The sequence below is a fragment of the Gnatocerus cornutus genome, chromosome 8, assembly GCF_029298725.1.
Source record: "Gnatocerus cornutus isolate USDA-ARS CGAHR chromosome 8, icGnaCorn1.1, whole genome shotgun sequence".
NCBI lineage: Eukaryota > Metazoa > Arthropoda > Insecta > Coleoptera > Tenebrionidae > Gnatocerus > Gnatocerus cornutus.
In genome coordinates this window covers 9242534-9261464 of record NC_142240.1, presented here as the reverse complement: position 1 = coordinate 9261464, position 18931 = coordinate 9242534, and the positions used below count along the sequence as shown (strand labels likewise).

At 38.3% G+C, this 18931-nt stretch overlaps 2 protein-coding genes across 2 annotated transcripts; both read right to left on the bottom strand.

Annotated features, from left to right (window-relative positions):
• Nucleotides 1–5325: 5325 nt before the first annotated feature.
• On the bottom strand, nt 5326–16016 carry eIF5B (eukaryotic translation initiation factor 5B). The gene is made up of 12 exons (XM_088042905.1): nt 15869–16016; nt 15741–15812; nt 14863–15596; nt 14275–14817; nt 14057–14223; nt 13788–14006; nt 13045–13731; nt 12721–12984; nt 8228–8304; nt 7653–7956; nt 7444–7605; nt 5326–5589 (listed from the first exon to the last, which is right to left on the bottom strand). The coding sequence occupies exons 1-12, from the start codon at nt 15913–15915 to the stop codon at nt 5482–5484; spliced, it is 3384 nt and encodes a 1127-aa protein (XP_087899031.1). The 5' UTR covers nt 15916–16016; the 3' UTR covers nt 5326–5481.
• Nucleotides 16017–16083: 67 nt separating this feature from the next.
• LOC148169549 (TIP41-like protein) lies at nt 16084–17331 on the bottom strand. Its single transcript, XM_088042906.1, has 5 exons — nt 17213–17331; nt 16973–17151; nt 16740–16919; nt 16471–16690; nt 16084–16424 (listed from the first exon to the last, which is right to left on the bottom strand). The coding sequence occupies exons 2-5, from the start codon at nt 17143–17145 to the stop codon at nt 16125–16127; spliced, it is 873 nt and encodes a 290-aa protein (XP_087899032.1). The 5' UTR covers nt 17146–17151; nt 17213–17331; the 3' UTR covers nt 16084–16124.
• Nucleotides 17332–18931: the final 1600 nt, after the last annotated feature.

Below are 18931 nucleotides of genomic sequence, written 5' to 3'. Positions count from 1 at the left end.
CTCCAATTTAGGTCTCTTGGATCTTTTCATCTGACCAATCATAGGAAGATTTGTTTTTGGTTTTCAGAAATGAGGGAAAAAGGGGGTTTAATTTAGAGAAGTAAATTTTTGGGTGTTGAGATGTTGTGCGAAAGCGTGTGAATGGGAATCGCGTGCACCGGAGTGGTCCGGGCTCCGGAGGAATGTCGTATCGATTGGAAAGAGAGCCGGAGTTTCCGCGATGGGTCATCGAAGTCCGATGCATCCCGGGTGACGGAACGGAGAAACGAGTTGTTTACCAGAGTGGTGCCAACATGAGGAGATAAATATAAATAAGGGCCACTTACCTCGGTTATTTTGCGTCCGAGTAGTGATCCCGCTCGAGGCAAGCCGCGTGTCTGGGGCGGCGGCACCAAACTGCACTTCACGCTGCACGGGGGTGGCACTCACTGCACTGGGGGCGGCCTGTTGCGCACCGAACAGAGGCGCGCTAAACGGCGGCCATGTCGGCCAACGGAAGAGCCGCGGAAGACGATCCCGGGAGCGGCTGGCAGGGACGGCACACTTGTTTCACCCGACACCGCCACTGATCCTTCGGGCACTGCAAACTTGAACACACTTCACTGGAAATCGACCGATTCCACGCGGACTTGTTCAGTCGCTCGAAACCTTGGACATTCTGCGAGAAGCGGGCTCGAAGCTTGGATAGAGCATGCGCAGGCCTCGCCTCGGCGGCGCCCCCCGGCCCCCACGCCGCGAACAACGCGCCATTCATTCATCCACCAAAACAACCTCGCTGCATACATATACGGAATTAGAACGCCTGACAAAACGATGAATGAGTGAGAATTCGCATCTGCACACTTCACCGCGACCTACTCTACCGGAAGTGCCCAAACATCTGCACCGGAACCTATGCGTGTGCACCCCTGACACATGGACACGCACTTTCATTCAATGCGACGGTGTTTTCGTATATGAATGGACCCCCCAAGAAACGCAAAAAATCTCGTATACACTACAGGAAGACCTTCCAAACCAGAAACTCTTTCAAGAAGAGCACCAAGCCAAACAGCATAAAAATCAATGAAAAATGCCAAACTTCTGGCGGAGAACATCAAAGACATTGCCGCCCAAGCCTAATCTGTATAGCAACGCTTTATTACTCTTCATCTTGACCAGAAACTTAGACCAAAAAAGACCAACTAGTTGCCAAAAAAGCAGCGAGATAAAATAGCCTAATCTTTGAATCTCCCAAGAAATCGTCAATTTTTCTTCGGAAAAACATCTCTTCTATCCAGATAGAAGATAGTCTACCATACATTTACAAGAAATTGCTGACTGAGTGTCCCTTATTTTTTGAAAAAGTCGCCACGTTTCTCATTTTATCTTATTGAAGCAGCCTGTGACCAGCAAAACTTCGTTATTTTCCACCATATTGTTCACCACGGGTGTAGGCAAAATAAGCAAAACCTTAACAGGTTTGAGAGCCATAACGAGTAAAGCCAAGCTAAGTTTTCGCAATTTGCAGTAACAAATACACCGTCTCATAAATTACAGATAGAATGAAATACAACCCAATTCCAGAACCAGTTCAATACCAAATAAAAAACTTCAACGTAAATTCTCCTATAATTATACACTTCCAGACTATAAAACCATTTTGCATTAAAATTCAATGACGAGAGATTTTATTTCACATTTGCATACATGGTAAGAATAATTTATTTTTCGAACGTTCATTCATGCTATCGAAGGAAAAAGGGTCGTATCCAGAAGGGTTTTCATTCAAAGTCGAAACTAATTTACGTATTTTTACATAATTTAATTTCGTTGCAATATTTGGCACAGACTCAACATAAAGAATCAATTTAAAAACATATTAAAACGTCCGCCCCCACAACACCGTCATCGTAGAACGGAAGTCTGGGCCATAAAAATTTAAAAACCAACGTTATTCGCGTAGGTTATTCCACAGTAAACAACTTTAGCAGACAGATCGCAATTAATTTATAATTTGTAAATGAAATGGTTTTTAATTTAATAAGGTAATATGTACCATCAAACCAACGAAACGGACCATTTTTAATGAGCGACTTGCAGAATCCATCTCAAGTAATTTCATTTTTTCAAATTTAACCAGTAAACACAGTACCTGCCGGGACATCCTGAATTAACCGACACATCCTGAATTAACCGGCACGTATGGAAAATTTCTCATTCGTTTTCACTTTGGCGTCATCACATTTTATTTCATTGCGCCTTTTCAGACGTGCCCACGGAAAGACGTAAATTCTTCAATTGAATAAAGTACTTTTGGCAATACCTGCGTCAGAGGTCTTATGAAAGGTCCTTTTTTCCTGCGGATCTAAAGTGTTTGGCACATTGTGAAATTCTCTTGCCGTTTTTATGGTCCTTTTATTTGTTGTTTATGGGCATGGATGGTGTTAATATCTATATAACAAAACAAACAAGTCACCATAATTCACTCATCCCTGTCTAACTATATACTTATGAAAGCATCATTCATAAAGCAGGCGCATTGTTTTAAAAAGCTTATCACTTAATTATAGTTTCGACATCCACCGGATATAACCTATCTTCTTATGAAAAGTCCTCTTATGTGTTCATAGATAAGGTTTTTTATCGACTTCTTTCTATTCTCGCACTCCATCACGTCGTAACTAACGTTGTAAACACACAAGATGAATAAGCTGCTGCTGGAAAATGAATCGCAAACATACAGATAAGTGAAGAGTTTTGAAATTTTTACTTTTACTGAAAGTGTGAAATAAACATGTACACGAAAAAAAAGTCACGTTTGTTGAATCTTCATGTAAACTACTCCATTCACTGACCACAGTGACGTCACTCCAGTTATCTTCAAGATCTAACGATTTATATTAATTTAACTACATAACTTCAACCAAAAATAATGAGTCTTTAGTTTTCTAGGGTTCGAAGATTCATGTTGTTGCGTCTGTTCTTCTCCATAGCTTGTAAAATTTCGTTAAAAACCACGCTGAAGTCTGTAGTTTGATATTTTTCTTTTTATGGATAATCGTCACAACATATTTCAGTACAAAATCCATCATTTTTAACATAATTTCCTCGAAATTTTTCAATTCTTCGTATATTATTATTTCGGTAACTGCAATGCCATACAGGAAGGATCTCTCTGGTGCAAACCCTGCCCAAAGCGTCCCCGTTTCCCGAATGGATGGACAGAAAGTTTCACCATGGCAACGACCGTGAAAGCGTAGGTCTAGGCCACCCCCTTTCGCCCACGCTCCCACTGCGAAACCGCCCACTAAGCGTAGTTCGATAATTCGGGTGAAAAAAATGGGAACGCGTGGGTGCATTAATCAGAATATTGTAGGTTAATTTAATTAAAATGGGGCAAAAAGTCGTGTACATGGAACGTCGTCACCTGCTGCGTAAATTGCCAATTTCTGTCTTGCCACGTAGATAATTTATTGACAACAATGGGTATTTATATTCCATTAAAAAGCGCCGGATGCACCTTAATCGAATTTGGTAGGACGCTACTTAACTAGAAGACAAAGTTTCTATTTGCAATTCAATGGGGCAATGACGCGTCGGACCATTCATGGAAACGATTTATATGGATTTGTTATTAATGAAACGAATGACATACTTTTTAGGTAGCAACCTCCACTTGAATTCTGTTGGACTTATCTCGGGTGCGTACCATTTTTTCTACGCTTCCAGTATTTATATACTGAAGATCTAATATTTAAATTGTCATGGCGCCTCCGCTTTGTGTTATTAAACCTACACGTCCAGAAACACGGTCATAAATAATATAATATAGTCTCAAGTATAAAAATATCAAGTGAACTTGAGAACAGTCATTCTTGTAGCGCGTGGCACTTAGGAAAATGATCATTTTTTACCACAAATTTGAATTCAGACAAAGTGGGCATGAAATTTAAACAGTTTGATTTGTAATTTTAGGCGACACTGACCCGTTGCTAAAAACAGACTTTAGTTGACGTCAAATTTGCCAAGATTGTTTTAATTTTCAGCAGGAAATCATTATTCTGCTCTTGTGAAATATTGGCAAACAATGGATAGAATTGGAGATAAGTCAATCGATTTATTGAAAAGATTAGCGTCCATACAACACAAAGTCTTCGTTATAGCCTCGTTGAAACACCTTCTTCCTTTTAAAGGCTTAAATTAATGTAGGTAATAAAATCAAAACAAATAATCGCCAGGAAGGAGTATTTCAACGTGCAACACAATTATTCAGAAGAAGTTACAAGTTAATTACGTTTTAATTACATACTTATGGTAGAGCAGAGAACGGGTTTCTGGGAGATATAAGAATTGATAAATATTTTTATATCGAGGCTTGTGACTAGAAAATAGCTCCGGCGATTTATGCATAATAATATGAATAATAATGCCGCCATGGTTTTTTATCCTCTTCTTTCATGTGCAGCAAACTGTCTTTTATTATCAATAATAACTTTTGCTTATTCTTTGGTTAATCTAGGAGTAGAATTCGTAATATTTTCATTCCACGTGTTCAAAACGAATGGGGCTTTTGTATTTCGAGCATCGCAACGCCAATTTTTCCTTGTCTAGCGTAAGGTCGCTTTTTCATTTGCACAAAGTTTATGTTGGAATTAAAATAAAATGTGTTGACTTGGCACCACCGAATGTTTTTTAACAAAAATTTCGCGCAAAAAGATTTACATTTCAGGTTTTTTGTGACACTGCTAAATGCGAGGTGTGCTATTTACGATCGGACTTGCAGCTTTACAATGTTGCGTTTTATGTATGAGACTTGGAATGAATCGAAATTGTACAATTTGAGCCCAGTTTGTTTGGAATTTGTCACAGTTCCAATATTCATTGGATCGAGTTGTGGAGTCAGATCTCAAGTTATTGTAATTGTTAAAATTGTGCAGATGAAGCGTCTGCCATGACCGGAAGTATATCATTCATAGAAGACGTGAATAAGTCCATTGATCGAAGATCGGCGCTTGCGCTGTTCTTTGCACTTTCATTGATGAGGATTTTGCAAACAGCCAATGTCAGCAGTCTTCTATTACAGAACTAATTAATTTTAGTTTTATGGCCCATACTATTATGCTATTTTTAACGAGACTGCTTGTTATTGTTTCTCTGATGAGTTTTATTGTAACGCGACCTTGCGGTTTTAACACGTTGGTTTTATGGAGTATTTGTTTTTATGTGTTTAAGTGTTAAATTGTTTTTGTAAACAATCTTTTATAGGCGGATGAATGAGGCGCTTTAATTGCTAGAAACGTAAACACGAATTCAATTTCAGTTGTCCATTGGAAAAAAAAAAAGTTCAGTTATACATTTTATTATATCATAAATATACATTCATTTCAACCAGATACAGAACCCATAACGAATAACTAAATTAAAACACAAATGGCAGGTTAAGATTTTAATGAGGTGGCGGAGACATGACATCAAGTAGGTGCAAATTAGGAAGGGTCGTTACAAAATTTGGAAGAGTTTTTTCAGTTCTACCATTAATTGCCAGTCGGTTTTCAGAAGGTCGTCTCTAAAATAGTCTTTGCAGGCGTCGATCGACTGTCTTGATATCTGAAAAATATAAAAAGTGAGAAAAACACGCCCACTGTTTATGTAAATACTGTTGCGCAACGTCAACCTTTGACAATTTTACTCAAATCCATAAATTCCCTGAGAAAGCTTTATTACCGAACGCTAACCCGACCCACAAAACAAAAAGAAAACACTTTTTTTGCAATATTTTTACGGGTATCAACATGGAAAGTTTGAACATGAAATTTACAATCTGTCGTTTCAGGTGAAGGGTGATTAACACCCACTACTTAACTCCAAGATTATTTACATAATCGTGACTTGAATAAATCAGGACGAATTTGCTCTATTGTTTCGAAATGATGTAAAATCGCGTCCACTTTTTAGTCAGAAGCAATAAATTAAATTAGCGATATGTAGTTATAATCGAGCTTGCTTCAATAAACTGGACAAAATATCCACTTCAATAAATTATTACCACTAATAGGTCGTTTGCTTCCTTTTGCGAATAAAAAGTATTCAGTAATTAACTATATGCCTCAATAAATTTTCTTGGTAGTTCGTTCTTGGTAGCCGGTTTGAGCATCGTTCCGCAAAGACTTCATTGTAAATGTAATGTGCTACAGTGCGGGAAATGCTTCATAAACTAATTCAAAAACTTAATTGGTTTAGATACTGTAGTGGACTGTGTTTTTTATAGTGTTGCTGTGGTTGTTTCTTGTTGGTAATAAAGAAAATTCTTTCATATTCCAAATTTCAGCATGAATATTGATCTTTACCACGAATTGATGTATTTCTTTGAAATTACCGACATCCCACCCTTCGCTTTGATTATTCACTGGAATTCACCTAATGACGCATTAATTGCTCTTCTCCGACTAGGTCACACTACACGTGTCGCTTATTCGAGGGTTAAACACGCGTCATGTACAACACAGTCACATAATTCCGTGAAAAAATGCCGCGTTGGTTTCAGCAAAATCTAGTTGCATCAGTACTAAAAAAAAGTCAGTTTCTCGGACTCCAACTATTTTCCGAGTCCACGTAAAGATGCTTATTTACGGTAAACCATCTGGAATTAAATATATTTTTTGTTGTTGGAAATCGTCGTGCCGCCGTCCATCCGACCAACATAAAAACTCTTCTAATATCCGGTCGCCGTAAAATTCTCAGATGGCATGTTAACGTCCGGCAAAATTAATTATAATAGCTGCCGGGGTCATATTGACGTTCGTATTAAATTACACAGTGCAATTTTTTGATCCGTTAGCGTTTCCGTTGTGCTGCACCAATGATTTATGTTTACCTGATAGCTAATCCGGGATTAATACAACTATCGTTTGGTCTACGCAGAAAATTTTGGGTAGTTTTCGCGTTTCATGGTCGCGTTGAATTTTCAGTTCAGTGAATCTAAAGTAGATTACCGTAGACCGGATATTGGAGGTTGAAACGATGAGGTCGTCAATGACGACGCATCTGGCCTACATCCGGCCCTAGCAACGTCCGGTTCCGTTGCCCGACAGATATGTTCCGGGGAATACGAAGATAAACTGCCTTCTCTCCGTACTGATAACACAATTTTAGGTCGTTTGCCCGAATATTATTTGAAATGGGGCAAAACTGTGTGAAACTACCAAGCGTGATGCTCTGCTCCTCAATAGTCACGACTGGAATCCAAACAAAAGAGTTTTCAAGTGACCGAAACAATGGAAGACGCTTCCATTCCGTTTGTTTCATGCTGGTAATTGAGATAAACAGGTCGGTGGGCCAGAGCGTCGCGGTGCATTATTGATCCGGGTGAATGCCCTGCAGCTTACTGCATCGTCGTCATCGCAATGGGGTTGATCAATGAATAGAGGGGAGTCTGAATGGCGCCACGAACAAAAAACTCACCTTACTGACAAGCATATCAGTCACTTCGAAGTGTCTTCCTACCATCTTAGGGGCTTCTCCGGGAATTGGTTCGATTTTGATACACACTTCTTGACCTTTCCGGGCATTTTCTACAGACTTGTGGTTGATTTCGATGCTGGTCACAATGCCCAAATCTACAAACTGAAAAAAAAATGGTAACAACGGCGGAGTGGTAAGGTCAAAAGTACCTCTTTAGACGGGACGCAAATTGGGGTGCCTTCTTTGACGATACCTGCCTCTACCATGACACCCGCCACGATGGGATCACGAGAATTAAAGACAAATTGGGGCAGAATTTTAAGTTTGCAGGGAAAAACAGCGATGTTTTTGAACTCCTCTCGTTTCTTTTGTTTGAGTTCTTCTCTGTAGGCCATGAACTTATCGAAGAGGTGGTAGATGATGTCAGCTTGGAAAATCTTGACCCCTAAGCTGTCGGCCAACTCTTGGGCATCTCGCTCCACTCTGACGTCAAACGCCAAAATAGTAGCATATCTGTAATAATATTGTTTTGGTACATACGCTGCAGAAGATGTCACTCCAGACACATGTAAATAAACATACAACTCGGATTTTATTCTTATCTTATTTACTTAGGATTGAAAACAGACGGGTATGTGAGAAAAGCTAATACAGTAGTCGTGTACTTTTCGACCCGTTCATTTTCGAAAAATGAGACTTCTTCGAACCATCAAATTGGTTGTTAGAAAGAGCCATCGGGATGACATGCAATCCTGCTTGGTAATTATCCAAGAAAAAAACTTACTGGCTTTCGTGTTCCAACATGATAGATGCTTTCATCACATCTTTCTTGACCACAGGGCCGATGCGAATTCCGCTGTACTGAAATCAAAATTTACGATCAGTTTTCAGCGATTGATCCTATGGGTGTGTTCTGAACATATACGGGCAACGGATATATGCCCTTATCATTTTGTTGCCCTTGATGTAAGAGTGGTTTCGAATACTTCTATGCCAACAATTCATGAAACTATGGACAGAAACTTTGAAAGATTGGCTCTGATTTTTTTCGATCTTGGTTTTCAAATTTTACTAAAAATCGGTAAAATTGAGAAAGAAATAACAAGTATATTTTTAAATATCTTTTTTTTGGAAATTATTAAAAATTGTTTTGTTTGAGTGGTCAATTAATGTACATTGAAGTTGAAAAAAGAAAAAAAAAAATATTATAAGCGCGTCTAGTATATTTTTTAGGTAAAAAATCTCTTTTAACCTTCAGCAGTCTGGTGGGGCCTGACAGACCCAGAGGTCTAGAGCGTTGCACTTTCTAAACTAATTGACTCAAAAAGCCCAAATCTCTTATAGCTGCTTATTTTGACTCATTCTTACTACGGCCTTTTTTGTTCTGGCATTGGAAAACGCGATATTATTTCTTTCTGATTTCAAAAGTTTTCTTTATTGTTATCTAACTCTAAATGTAATTTTTTTGAGTCACATGCGTATTTTTAACTCGTGTATTTCTTATAAATTGTATCTATAAAAAAAATACTTTTTAACATGAAAAATGTACTTTTTCGTTTTTGGAAAATAAAAGCCGTTTTAAGACATTTTTTTCGAATGATGGAAGGAAAATTTATTATCTAAGTGATAATGACTTATACAAGTAAATATATTTGCATAGAATCCCTAGAATCCATCATTTTTTGTGTTTGTTCACTTTTAAATTGATATCTCTTGATTTGCAAGTTTATCATATTTTCACGTTGTAATACTGAATACAATCTTTAATTTACAATATTTTACATCATTTTCAAGCAAATTGCAGTATTGAATTATATTCTAGGCCAAAAATATTTGACTGGGATCTGAGAGACCCCACTAGACTAATATCGTTCGGTTGATCTGCCATCAAATGACAATCCCATCTATTGTAAACCCAGTTGACATACATCTAGTAAATTTTATGGCCACATTATGAGAGGACCGGGTAGTCTAATCCTAGCGGTTGGGGACCATAAAAATAGGCGCACGCCTATTCAACCATCGGTCAACCCTCTACCTAGAAATTTGTCGGCTGCAGTTTACAACACCCAGTTTTATTTCTAAGGGTGGTTTGACTTAAGCCATAAAATGTTTACTAGGTATATGTCAACTGGGTTTACAGTACCCTGAGACCATTCTTTCATCACTTTTAGAATGGTGGAAGCTCTTTTCCCGTTCGTCACTATAATTTCCTAGATTCTCAGGAAATCTATCTAAAATGACTAGAGAAAGTGAAACTTTATGCCCATATTTACTAAAAATCTTGAAGAATTCCAACTTTTGTTGGTCACGTGGCTGCACAAAGCGAATTTTAACATGATAATAAACACTTTATTTTAATTCGTGTTCTGAAGAGCCGACTCAAAGTCTAAATTATTAAAAATATAAAATACGCCAAAATCATAAAACCAGAGCCAATTCAGTACTTTCAAGAATATATTCGAAAACTATACTAAGCTGTGTAATTATCGCGGTTATCATGGGACAAGGTCGGTTTGACCAAAATTATTGTCGGGGGATTTGATCGCACACCGGTGCTACATTATGTTGTAAATACTATTTTTTCAAGAAGTGCCAACTAATTAAAGTCTGAAACCAAACCGACGATTTCATTAACGACCATGTCATATTCCTAAACACAATTTACAATCCATTAGCCGCAACTATTGTCTCGTGCGTGTTTGAAATCGGAATAATCCCCGCCGCCAAACAATACACAATACAAATCATTGTTTTATTATTTATTTAATTTCCTATTAAAAAATGCACTTTTTTTCATTGAGTGGCTATAGCGGCAGCATCATCTTACCGGATGCGGGGAACGTGCCAAGACGCGAACTATGAACGTGGTGGAGGCCATATCACGCACGCCTTGTGGACCCTCCAGACACCGGGACGACAATAACATCACACGACTTCCGTCGATTAATAATCTGTCATTAATATTCATAACTTGATTCAACCTTGTAACTCATCAGTGAAAAGGGGCGGTTTCACGCTTTCGGTGTAAGAAAATATTACTGCTGATAGTCGATCTACTCATTAGGAACCAAACTAACTCAGCTACTAGTTTTGCCTCATCTCGGGTTTGATTCGTGAAGAAATTGTTTGGATCTGCTACGCGTGGTCTAGTGGGCGTTCGCGCCCTGATCGGAAAATCGATCGTTTGTAATAAATTTAGGGACGTCCGTATTCGGCTCTTCCTCTTTGCCATATCCTCGTTTGTCTAGAAATGTCCCATAGTCTATAATTAGCTAGACCGGAAGCTGTTAGACCTCCATGCCGTCGTCTTACTGGGAAGCCACTTCCTGTCAATATTTCTCCTCTAAAATTGGATGAATTACATAATTGGTCGCGGACGCGTACTCCACTATTATCACTAAACTAAAAATAAACAACGAGAAGGTGGTGAAGCTGTGACGTTGATCTCCACGTGACGAAAAAAGTTTCTTAAAAAGTTGCGCAAAATTGTCGCGTGGGTTTTGTCGAATCGAACAAATAGATAGCGTTTGGTAGAAAATCTAGAAACCATCTATCTCGTTCTTCCCACACCGAGCATCTCTCACGTTCCATCTGCCACGATTTGAATTTAAAATGAGCGAGAGCAGAGAGCGATTTTCCATTTAAGGATAGTCAACATCCATGCATGTGTGTTTGATATCTACTGTGTGTGTGTTTTTTTTTCGAAGGCCTTTTGTCAGTTTCGCCTCCAGATGGACGGCGGCATGTCGATGTCGGCGAGATCTGTCTGTCTATAAGGAGATGCCGCGTTGGACGAACCGATCGTTCGATCTTTCGCCGGCTTACCACCGGAAGTCGGTGGGTGTCTACTGGACGATTCTGGGAAGAGAACGGACAGTGGCGTGGTTGGATTAATTATCTCAAAATGTTATCGAGCCTGGGGATGGAATAGTTTCTTTTTATAACAGGTTCTAATGGTTCTCCCATATGGTGTCTATTTGGGGGAAAATTCGGGTAAACACATCCTGCAGCAAACCAAAATGCACCGAACTCACAACGGAGGTCATAAACGCACCTACCGAACAAAAAATTTTACGCAAATATTAGACACACCCACATAAAATGAAGGAATCCAACAAAGATTAAGAGGTGTCTAATTAACTTTGAAAAGGATCAAAGAAGTAAGGAATCGAAGCTTAAAGAAGAAAAACGCATGAAATGAGATGACATAAGGAGAGATTAAAATCCCACAGGCGGTATTTTTCCGCGACATTTCTTTCGCCACTGCCCATGACGATTTTGAAGAAAAAATAAACGCAAACCGCATTACGAAGCAATAATCTGATAATCTATTTCGGTGTGGTTTATTAAACATCCGGTGATTAAAGTCCCAAAAAGTTGAGATTAATAAGTTACGCAAAACGTCCGGTTTCCTGTTTTTCTCTCGTAAAGTAAATACAAAGTTCTAGTTTTCGATCGGATTTTTAACAATTCTGGGTAACTAATTTAAGGCATAATTGCAATTGAACCACTTTTGGAAAATTTCGTGGAACAGTGTAATGTGTCATTCATGAACTGCGCAACTTTGTACTCATTGATTTGCTTCTGTCGGTCGAGGTCGTCTATGAATGAGTGTGTGGGTTGAATTGGGGACGTTTTATTGAATTCGGAGGAAAAAGGAGTCATGAATAACATGCGAGATCGAGTATAAGTTGAGGTCGATTCATATTTCTGGATAAAACTGAATGAAGACAATTCTCACAGTTTAATTGTAATAAATGTAGTTTCGATTCAGCGCAGTTTCACCAACAGATGGCAACAACTATTACAACATGTTTTTAAATGTAAAAAACAGTTCTTTAGAGTCGTATAATTTACGAGCGCTCTGGAAAAAATATACACAAATCATAGATCAATTAATAATTGTGATAATTACAATGTTTTATTTATTTTCTATCTGGACTTTATCTAGCCGTGATGTAATTTGTCCGTAATAATTTAATAACTTGTTTTTGTTGAGTTATGTCATCATTGTCTGATAACTAGAGCCAAAGTAGACAAATCGAAATAAAATAGCGAATGGAGTGTTACTCGTGACCTCTTTAGTTAATAAGTGCCGACATGAGGGTTGCAATGATCTGCATCCTGTCTGATACGTGTAACGAGGATGTGTTCTATTGTAGTACCTCTATGGTGGCAGTGCCCATAAAAATCATACGACGCGAAGAATGAGAAAAAACGCGCTATAATTTATAGTACTACATGTGTACAACCAGACATGTGGTGTTTACTTACCGGAATTTTGCTGGTACGCAAGAATTCAAGCAAGGCTTCCAAGGAGCCCAAAGTTGAAGCTTGGACGTAAACACCTCGTTCTTGAAGCTTGATTTTAGACAGGGCGGATTTCAACTCGCGAGCGACTTCTTCTTTCACGATTTCCACCTCGTCGGGCTTCTGGGCCACAAACAGATTCAAACCGGCGATGGCTTTTTCCAGCTCTTTTGCGGCGATTTTCACCCCTTGAGCGGCTTTAATCTCTTTGTATTCCACATAGGCGTTCTGAACGTCAAAAAATACCGTTGATTAGGTGCATCATACTGGTGGAAATCAGGCACTTACCTTGACCCTTAGTTCTCGCAGTGGTTGCGGCATCAACAAAGACCGAATTTGGGTGACAATGGGTCCGTCTGTGCCCGCACAGACCATGGTATCGCCTTCCCTCAAAGTCCCATTGACCAAAATGACATCAATGGTAGTACCCAACCCCGGTATTGCTTTAACTTCCAACACCGTCGCTTGTAACTCATCTGAATACATAAGACGTTTTGGCAGTTTGGTCTGGCAGAATTCCACAATTAAGGCTAGAAGATTTCCCATTCCTTCACCCGTGATTGCACTTGTCGGAACTAAAGAAACGTAACTTCTTAAATCCGGATTTTCATAGAACAATGCTGCATTCAAGCCTTGTTCAGCGAATTGCACTATGACTTCTTTAGTTCTTTGTTCAAATTCTATTTGGGTATTAGGAGCTTGGGTTTTGATTATGTCTCGGACGTCTTTGCGGTTCATTGTTTGCCAATCGTAGAGTCTGTCGATTTTATTTAGCGCTACGATAAAGGGAGTTTTTCTTGTCTTCAACAGATTTATTGATTCGATGGTTTGAGGCTCCAACCCGTGCATAATGTCGACGACTAGAATAGCGATGTCGCACAAGGAGGAACCGCGACTTCGAAGATTGCTGAAGGACTCGTGGCCGGGAGTGTCGATGATCAGTAAACCGGGAATCTTCATATCCAAATCGCTCGCCTTTAAAAAAAATAAAATCAATATTAAAATATACACCACATTTCCGAACTACTTACGCCTTTAATGAACTTAATCTGTTCCTTTATGGCGTCTATAGGAACATTTGTAGCACCAATCTGTTGCGTGATGCCCCCAGCTTCCCCATCTTGGACATTCGTTCTTCTCAACTTATCCAAGATTTTGGTTTTGCCTGTGTCGACGTGCCCCAAAACGCACACAATGCCAGCTCTCAAATTATCAATATTTTTAGATTTCTCAGCGGCTTCTTTTCGCTCCTGAAATATCATTTGTAGCAACAAACAATCGCATAGAATTCAAAATAAACCTTGATACGTTGTAACGCTCGATCGCGGATTCGCTCCGCCACTGTTCTGCCATCTTCATCGTCTTCTTCCTCGTCATCGTCCTCAGATTCCGACTCGTCACTATCAGAACCATCAGATTCTTCCTCTGAACTGTCTTCATCGTCCTGCTTGTTTTGCGATTTTCTTTCTGAAACGAAAACTTGACGCCCTGTGATTCATTAGAAATAAAAATAAATACCAGTTGGTGTGACTTCGTCAGATCCTTCTTCATCGGATGACGCATCCCAAGCATCTTTAACATCGTCTTCAGATTCCGGTTCTTTCTCTTGAGGTTCTTCCTGCACAGGAGCTTCTGTTTCTTCGACGGTTTCTTCAACCTTAGACTCTTCAACGTCTTCATCTACCTTTGTTTTAGTTTGGTCTTTCTGTTGTTTGGAACGCTTGATTCTAGTTCCAGGCCTTGGTTTTCTAACTCCCACATCAGGCAGTTCAACGCCTTGAGCCTTTAGACTATCAATCAAAGCTTGAGCTCTTGCTCTATCAGCTTTTTGTTTGGCGGTTAGAAGCTTGCCCTCGGCTTTTAATCTCTCTTTTCGTTCTTTTTCTTTTTGTTTCTTCCTCTCTTTACGTTCTTGTTCTAATCTGAGCGCTTCCAAGCGAGCTTTGTCTGCTTCTTCCTCGCGTTTGATTCGTTCTTCATCTTCACGCTTTTGTTTTTCCTCTTCTTCTTTAATCTTTTTTAAGGCTTCTTGCATTGCCGCAATTGTCTTCTTACCAGGGCCTAGAATGTTTAATTTAGATTACGAAACTAAATAGGAATGATTACCTTTTTTGGGTTCTTTAGAGTCCTTTTCTTCTTTGGTGCCTTTCTTTTTCTTTTTTTTGCCATCTTTCTCGCCATCTTCTTCAGGTTCTGCAGTCGCATCTTCAGGTTTCTCCTCTTCAGCATCATTGCTGTCTTGTTTTTTTACCGTCTCTTTTTTTGATTGTTTCTTTAGCTTCTCTCTTTCTTTTTTCTCTTTTTTCTTTTGAGCCGCGGTTTTCACAGTACCAACTTCTTCGTCGTCCTTTTTATCTTCAGGTTCAAGAGATGGTTCCTTCTCTTGCTTCTTTTTCGGCTTTTTATCTTCAACCGGTTTATCAGGTTCTGTTTGTGGCAATTCCTCTTTCTCCTTCTTAACACCAGAATACTCTAACTCTAATTCTGCTAATACTTTTTCAATATCTTCATCGCTGTCGTCCCGTTTTCTCCGCGCTTTTTTTCCTTTTTTCCCTTGTTCTTTAGTCCTATTTTCATCACTATTTTTATTAGATTTTTTCTTGTCCATTTTCATGGGTTTCACTTCACTATCACTATCACCAGCTGGACTATTTTCTTCCTCACTGTCTTCTACTTTTAAGAGAGCAAAAGACTTTTGGACTTTCGTTGGCACTGGTTCATCATCTTCAGATTCATCAGAAATCATTGCTTTCTTTTCTTTTTTGGATTTTAGGGCGGTTTTCTTTGTTTCAGCCTTTTTGGGAGGGTCTTCATCACTGTCATTTTGAACTTGCTTAGACCTACAAGTCCGAATTACATGTTATTTAGGTTCTTTTAAGTTGTGAAGAAAATATTTCACCATATTACACGTTTACAGGGAAAAATATGTTGGAATGCAAACGTAACATAACCTCAAAATTGAGTAGAAACACGTCTATACTTACTTAGGAGGCTTGGTTTTCTTCGCGTTCGCTTTATCAATCTGTTCTTGTGTTTCTACCTCAGGCTCAGAGTCACTGAAAATGCAAAAAACGCGTTAAATAGTGCGGAAAATGACACTTTTCCGTTTCACCTGTCATCGCCCCTGGCTCCTTTGCGACCTTTTTTCGCTTTACCCATTGCGAATACTTCAATAAATCACTACCACGGACTTTGTTTATAAAAATTATCATAAGTAAACCACGAATTATGTGAAATTTTTTAACAATCTGGCATGGGAATTGACATGCTTTAGTGTTAGTTTCGAGTTGGGGATTTTTTCGTTGTAAGGTTAGACAGTGACAGATGTCACAATTTGAAAGTAAGGTTTTATTAAAAATAAATTATGGTTATTCCACTTTACTGGTGCTTTGAGCACCCCCCTCAGAGGGAGGGTTTGCGACACCAAAAACTAATTTTTCATGAAGGGCCGTTCTGACGGGCATGTGGGGCGAAAGGGCGTTTGGGTTTCCAAAAACATTCAGTGGTAGCTGCACATCACTAAATGCACATTCCTTATTTGTAAACTCTCTTAAAATATAATTAGTAGTAAAGTCATGAAAGAGTCTTGTATCGTTCACTCTTAACATAACATTGTCAACTCTAAGAAAGAATCTTAGCAGGATAAAAAACGAGCTTGGCATCACGCGCTGAAACAAACAATAAAAAACACGAAAAAACATGAAAAATAGTTACAATTTTGATGGTACATGAAGAAATTCCATTATCATGCAATTCATCTTCGTACAACATCAGTTCTTGATAAAAGAGAATTTTTTCTTTTTCTTTCAATCTTTCTATGTCAATCCTTTCTTCAGTGGGCAGTATTTGGACAGGGCCAGTGATTGTACCTTTGTAGTCGTTACTGAAAGTCCAGTCAAAGGGTTTCATTTTTTGTTGGAGATGCTCAGGCGGGCTAAAATTGGTTGTATTATAAGGGGGCATGAAAACGATGAGTTTATTACCGAGACTCGTTCCATTCCTCAGAACACGCAACTTTGATCGGTAATTTTCCATTTGAGACAGTTTTCAATGCATCTAAGGCATTAAACTCAATTTGACCCCCTGAGGAGTGGGTTAGAGTCAAGATGTTATTAGGGAACACCATTTCAGGCAAATGAGGAATGTCCAAAGTTCGTGTGTACCTGAAAGCCCCAAAAATAGTCAAGATTTCTCCATAACAAACAAAAATACTTACAGACACAACAAACATGGCTGTGAAGAAGCATCTTTACATTTTTCTGTTGAGGCACAGATAGAGTTTAAAATATGTGACTTTTTATACTTGACGATCCAGTCATGGAAAAGGTGTTCTTCCGAATTAACTGGTAATCTTTGAATGTCCACTTCTCCTCGATTGGCTTCCGACATTCTAACCTAAAATAAGAGCAATAAAACGAAAGAAATTGCGCAAACGATTCGTGCGGTTTATATTTACCTTAATTAAACTGTGTGTGAAGTAAAACAGATTGTGCCTTTTTATTTTTGGTTAAAAATATTACAGCGAGCTGTCACTGTTGTGATTGGGCGCGAGCGCTGCGATCAGCTGATCGGACATTGGAGGCAAAACTTAAAACTAACTTCGCTTTGTCATAAGAAGATAAAATAAAAGGATTAACAGTGGAGCGTGATTTTAAATTGTTTTTAAATACTAGTTTATTTATTTATCCATACATAGGAATTCCTATCAGCATTTTTTTTTTGCATTGTTATGGGTGCTCATTGTGCCCAGAATTTCAGGCAGAATCCAAAACTTTTTAACGTACATCAACAAATAACTGAATTATAAGCGACTAAAATTTCAGATGGTAAATTTTCAATGCTACATTTCCCTGAAACAGGTATATAGATATCCAAAAGTCGATGGTTATTGTATGTAGTTGTTTTCGAAAAATTAATTTTGTCTAGATCCGTTTTCAGATATCTAAAATTTTATGGTCGATTTTTTTGGGAAAAAATTTCGACTTTAACTAGAAAAAAATTAAATTTTTGTCCTATCGATCTGAAATTTAGAGAAATGATACATTTTTAGCTGCTCTTTCGACTGATGTTTAATTCAAAGACTTCAAGTATTTTTGGTTCTAAAAAGTTTCTTGAAAATCACCTCAAAATGACCTCTTGTCATGGGTTGATTTAATCTTGCATTTGACGTCGCGTCTTTCTGTCCAAACTTGTATGTACTGCTCGATTCGAAGGTGGGGCTAAGATAGTCTAAACCGCTTTCTATTGAGGACGGATAGCCCAAAAGTCGACGAAAATGTCTCTTTTTTAACGGATTAACATGATTAACAGGTCCTTTTCTACGTGGCAAAATCTTTAATATCTAGTTTATTAGTAAAAGTAAACTTGTGTTATTGGCATTCAGTTCACACAAAATTTCGCGCTGAATCAATAAATAACTATGATATGGTCGATTAAAATTTCGGCTTGTCGCCAAGGCCAAGGGGTCAAACTTTTGATGGTGCGGAAACATCGGTGAATATCTCGAAAACTACGACATATAGAAAGATGCGATTTTCGTCATTGTTTTTCTTGTCAAATTTTACTATAGATATTATTGCCGTTGGAATCAAACGAAATATTTTCAAATATTTTTTTTTCCGACTTATACCTCTGCATAACTTTTTAAGCAGCACATTTGTCGATGGGGACTTTTTATATTTTTTTTAGAATTATAAAATAAAGGTCTTCACAAAAGATTAGCCACAATAGAATTATTCCTAGGTTCAGAGTATTTGGTTTTGGACCAAAATAGGTTTATATCAAAGCTTGCGTTCGTCAGTGTTGTTTCGGCGCTAATTTTGGAAATAATAATTGCAAGACAAAAAAAAATGAAAACAAAAAAGCCTTGCTTCATATTCCACTGTTTTAAATACATATTTTAGTTCATTCTGTAAGGTTTCCTTGGTGTTCTGCAAATTTTAAAAAAGTTGTTCTGATGATGAGTGTTGATCTTTTCCGGCTCAGCTAACATTATTTCGCTAAATCAATTTCACAGTCAATTTTACGAAATTATTATTTTGGTGGCGCCGTTGGGAGCTGTAAATCTTTGCGAACTCGATTTCATTCTTCTCTTCTCTTTAGTATTCGTTTCCTGTTTATTTTTTGTTCTTTAAAGTGTAATCCTTTCCCCTTATAATTAACTGGTGGCCTAGTT

Bases quoted from the DNA above. Each gene is read 5' to 3' on its own strand.
- eIF5B (XM_088042905.1), bottom strand. From the start codon at position 15,915: ATGGGTAAAGCGAAAAAAGGTCGCAAAGGAGCCAGGGGCGATGACAG. The intron at 14,007-14,056 runs GTTTATTTTGAA...ATGATATTTCAG, and splicing joins GAGCGTTACAACGTATCAAG to GAGCGAAAAGAAGCCGCTGA. The intron at 12,985-13,044 runs GTAAGTGCCTGA...TTTGACGTTCAG, and splicing joins TGCGAGAACTAAGGGTCAAG to AACGCCTATGTGGAATACAA.
- LOC148169549 (XM_088042906.1), bottom strand. From the start codon at position 17,145: ATGTCGGAAGCCAATCGAGGAGAAGTGGACATTCAAAGATTACCAGTT. The intron at 16,920-16,972 runs GTAAGTATTTTT...TGGGGCTTTCAG, and splicing joins CAGCCATGTTTGTTGTGTCT to GTACACACGAACTTTGGACA. The intron at 16,691-16,739 runs GTAATAAACTCA...AACCAATTTTAG, and splicing joins GAGGAATGGAACGAGTCTCG to CCCGCCTGAGCATCTCCAAC.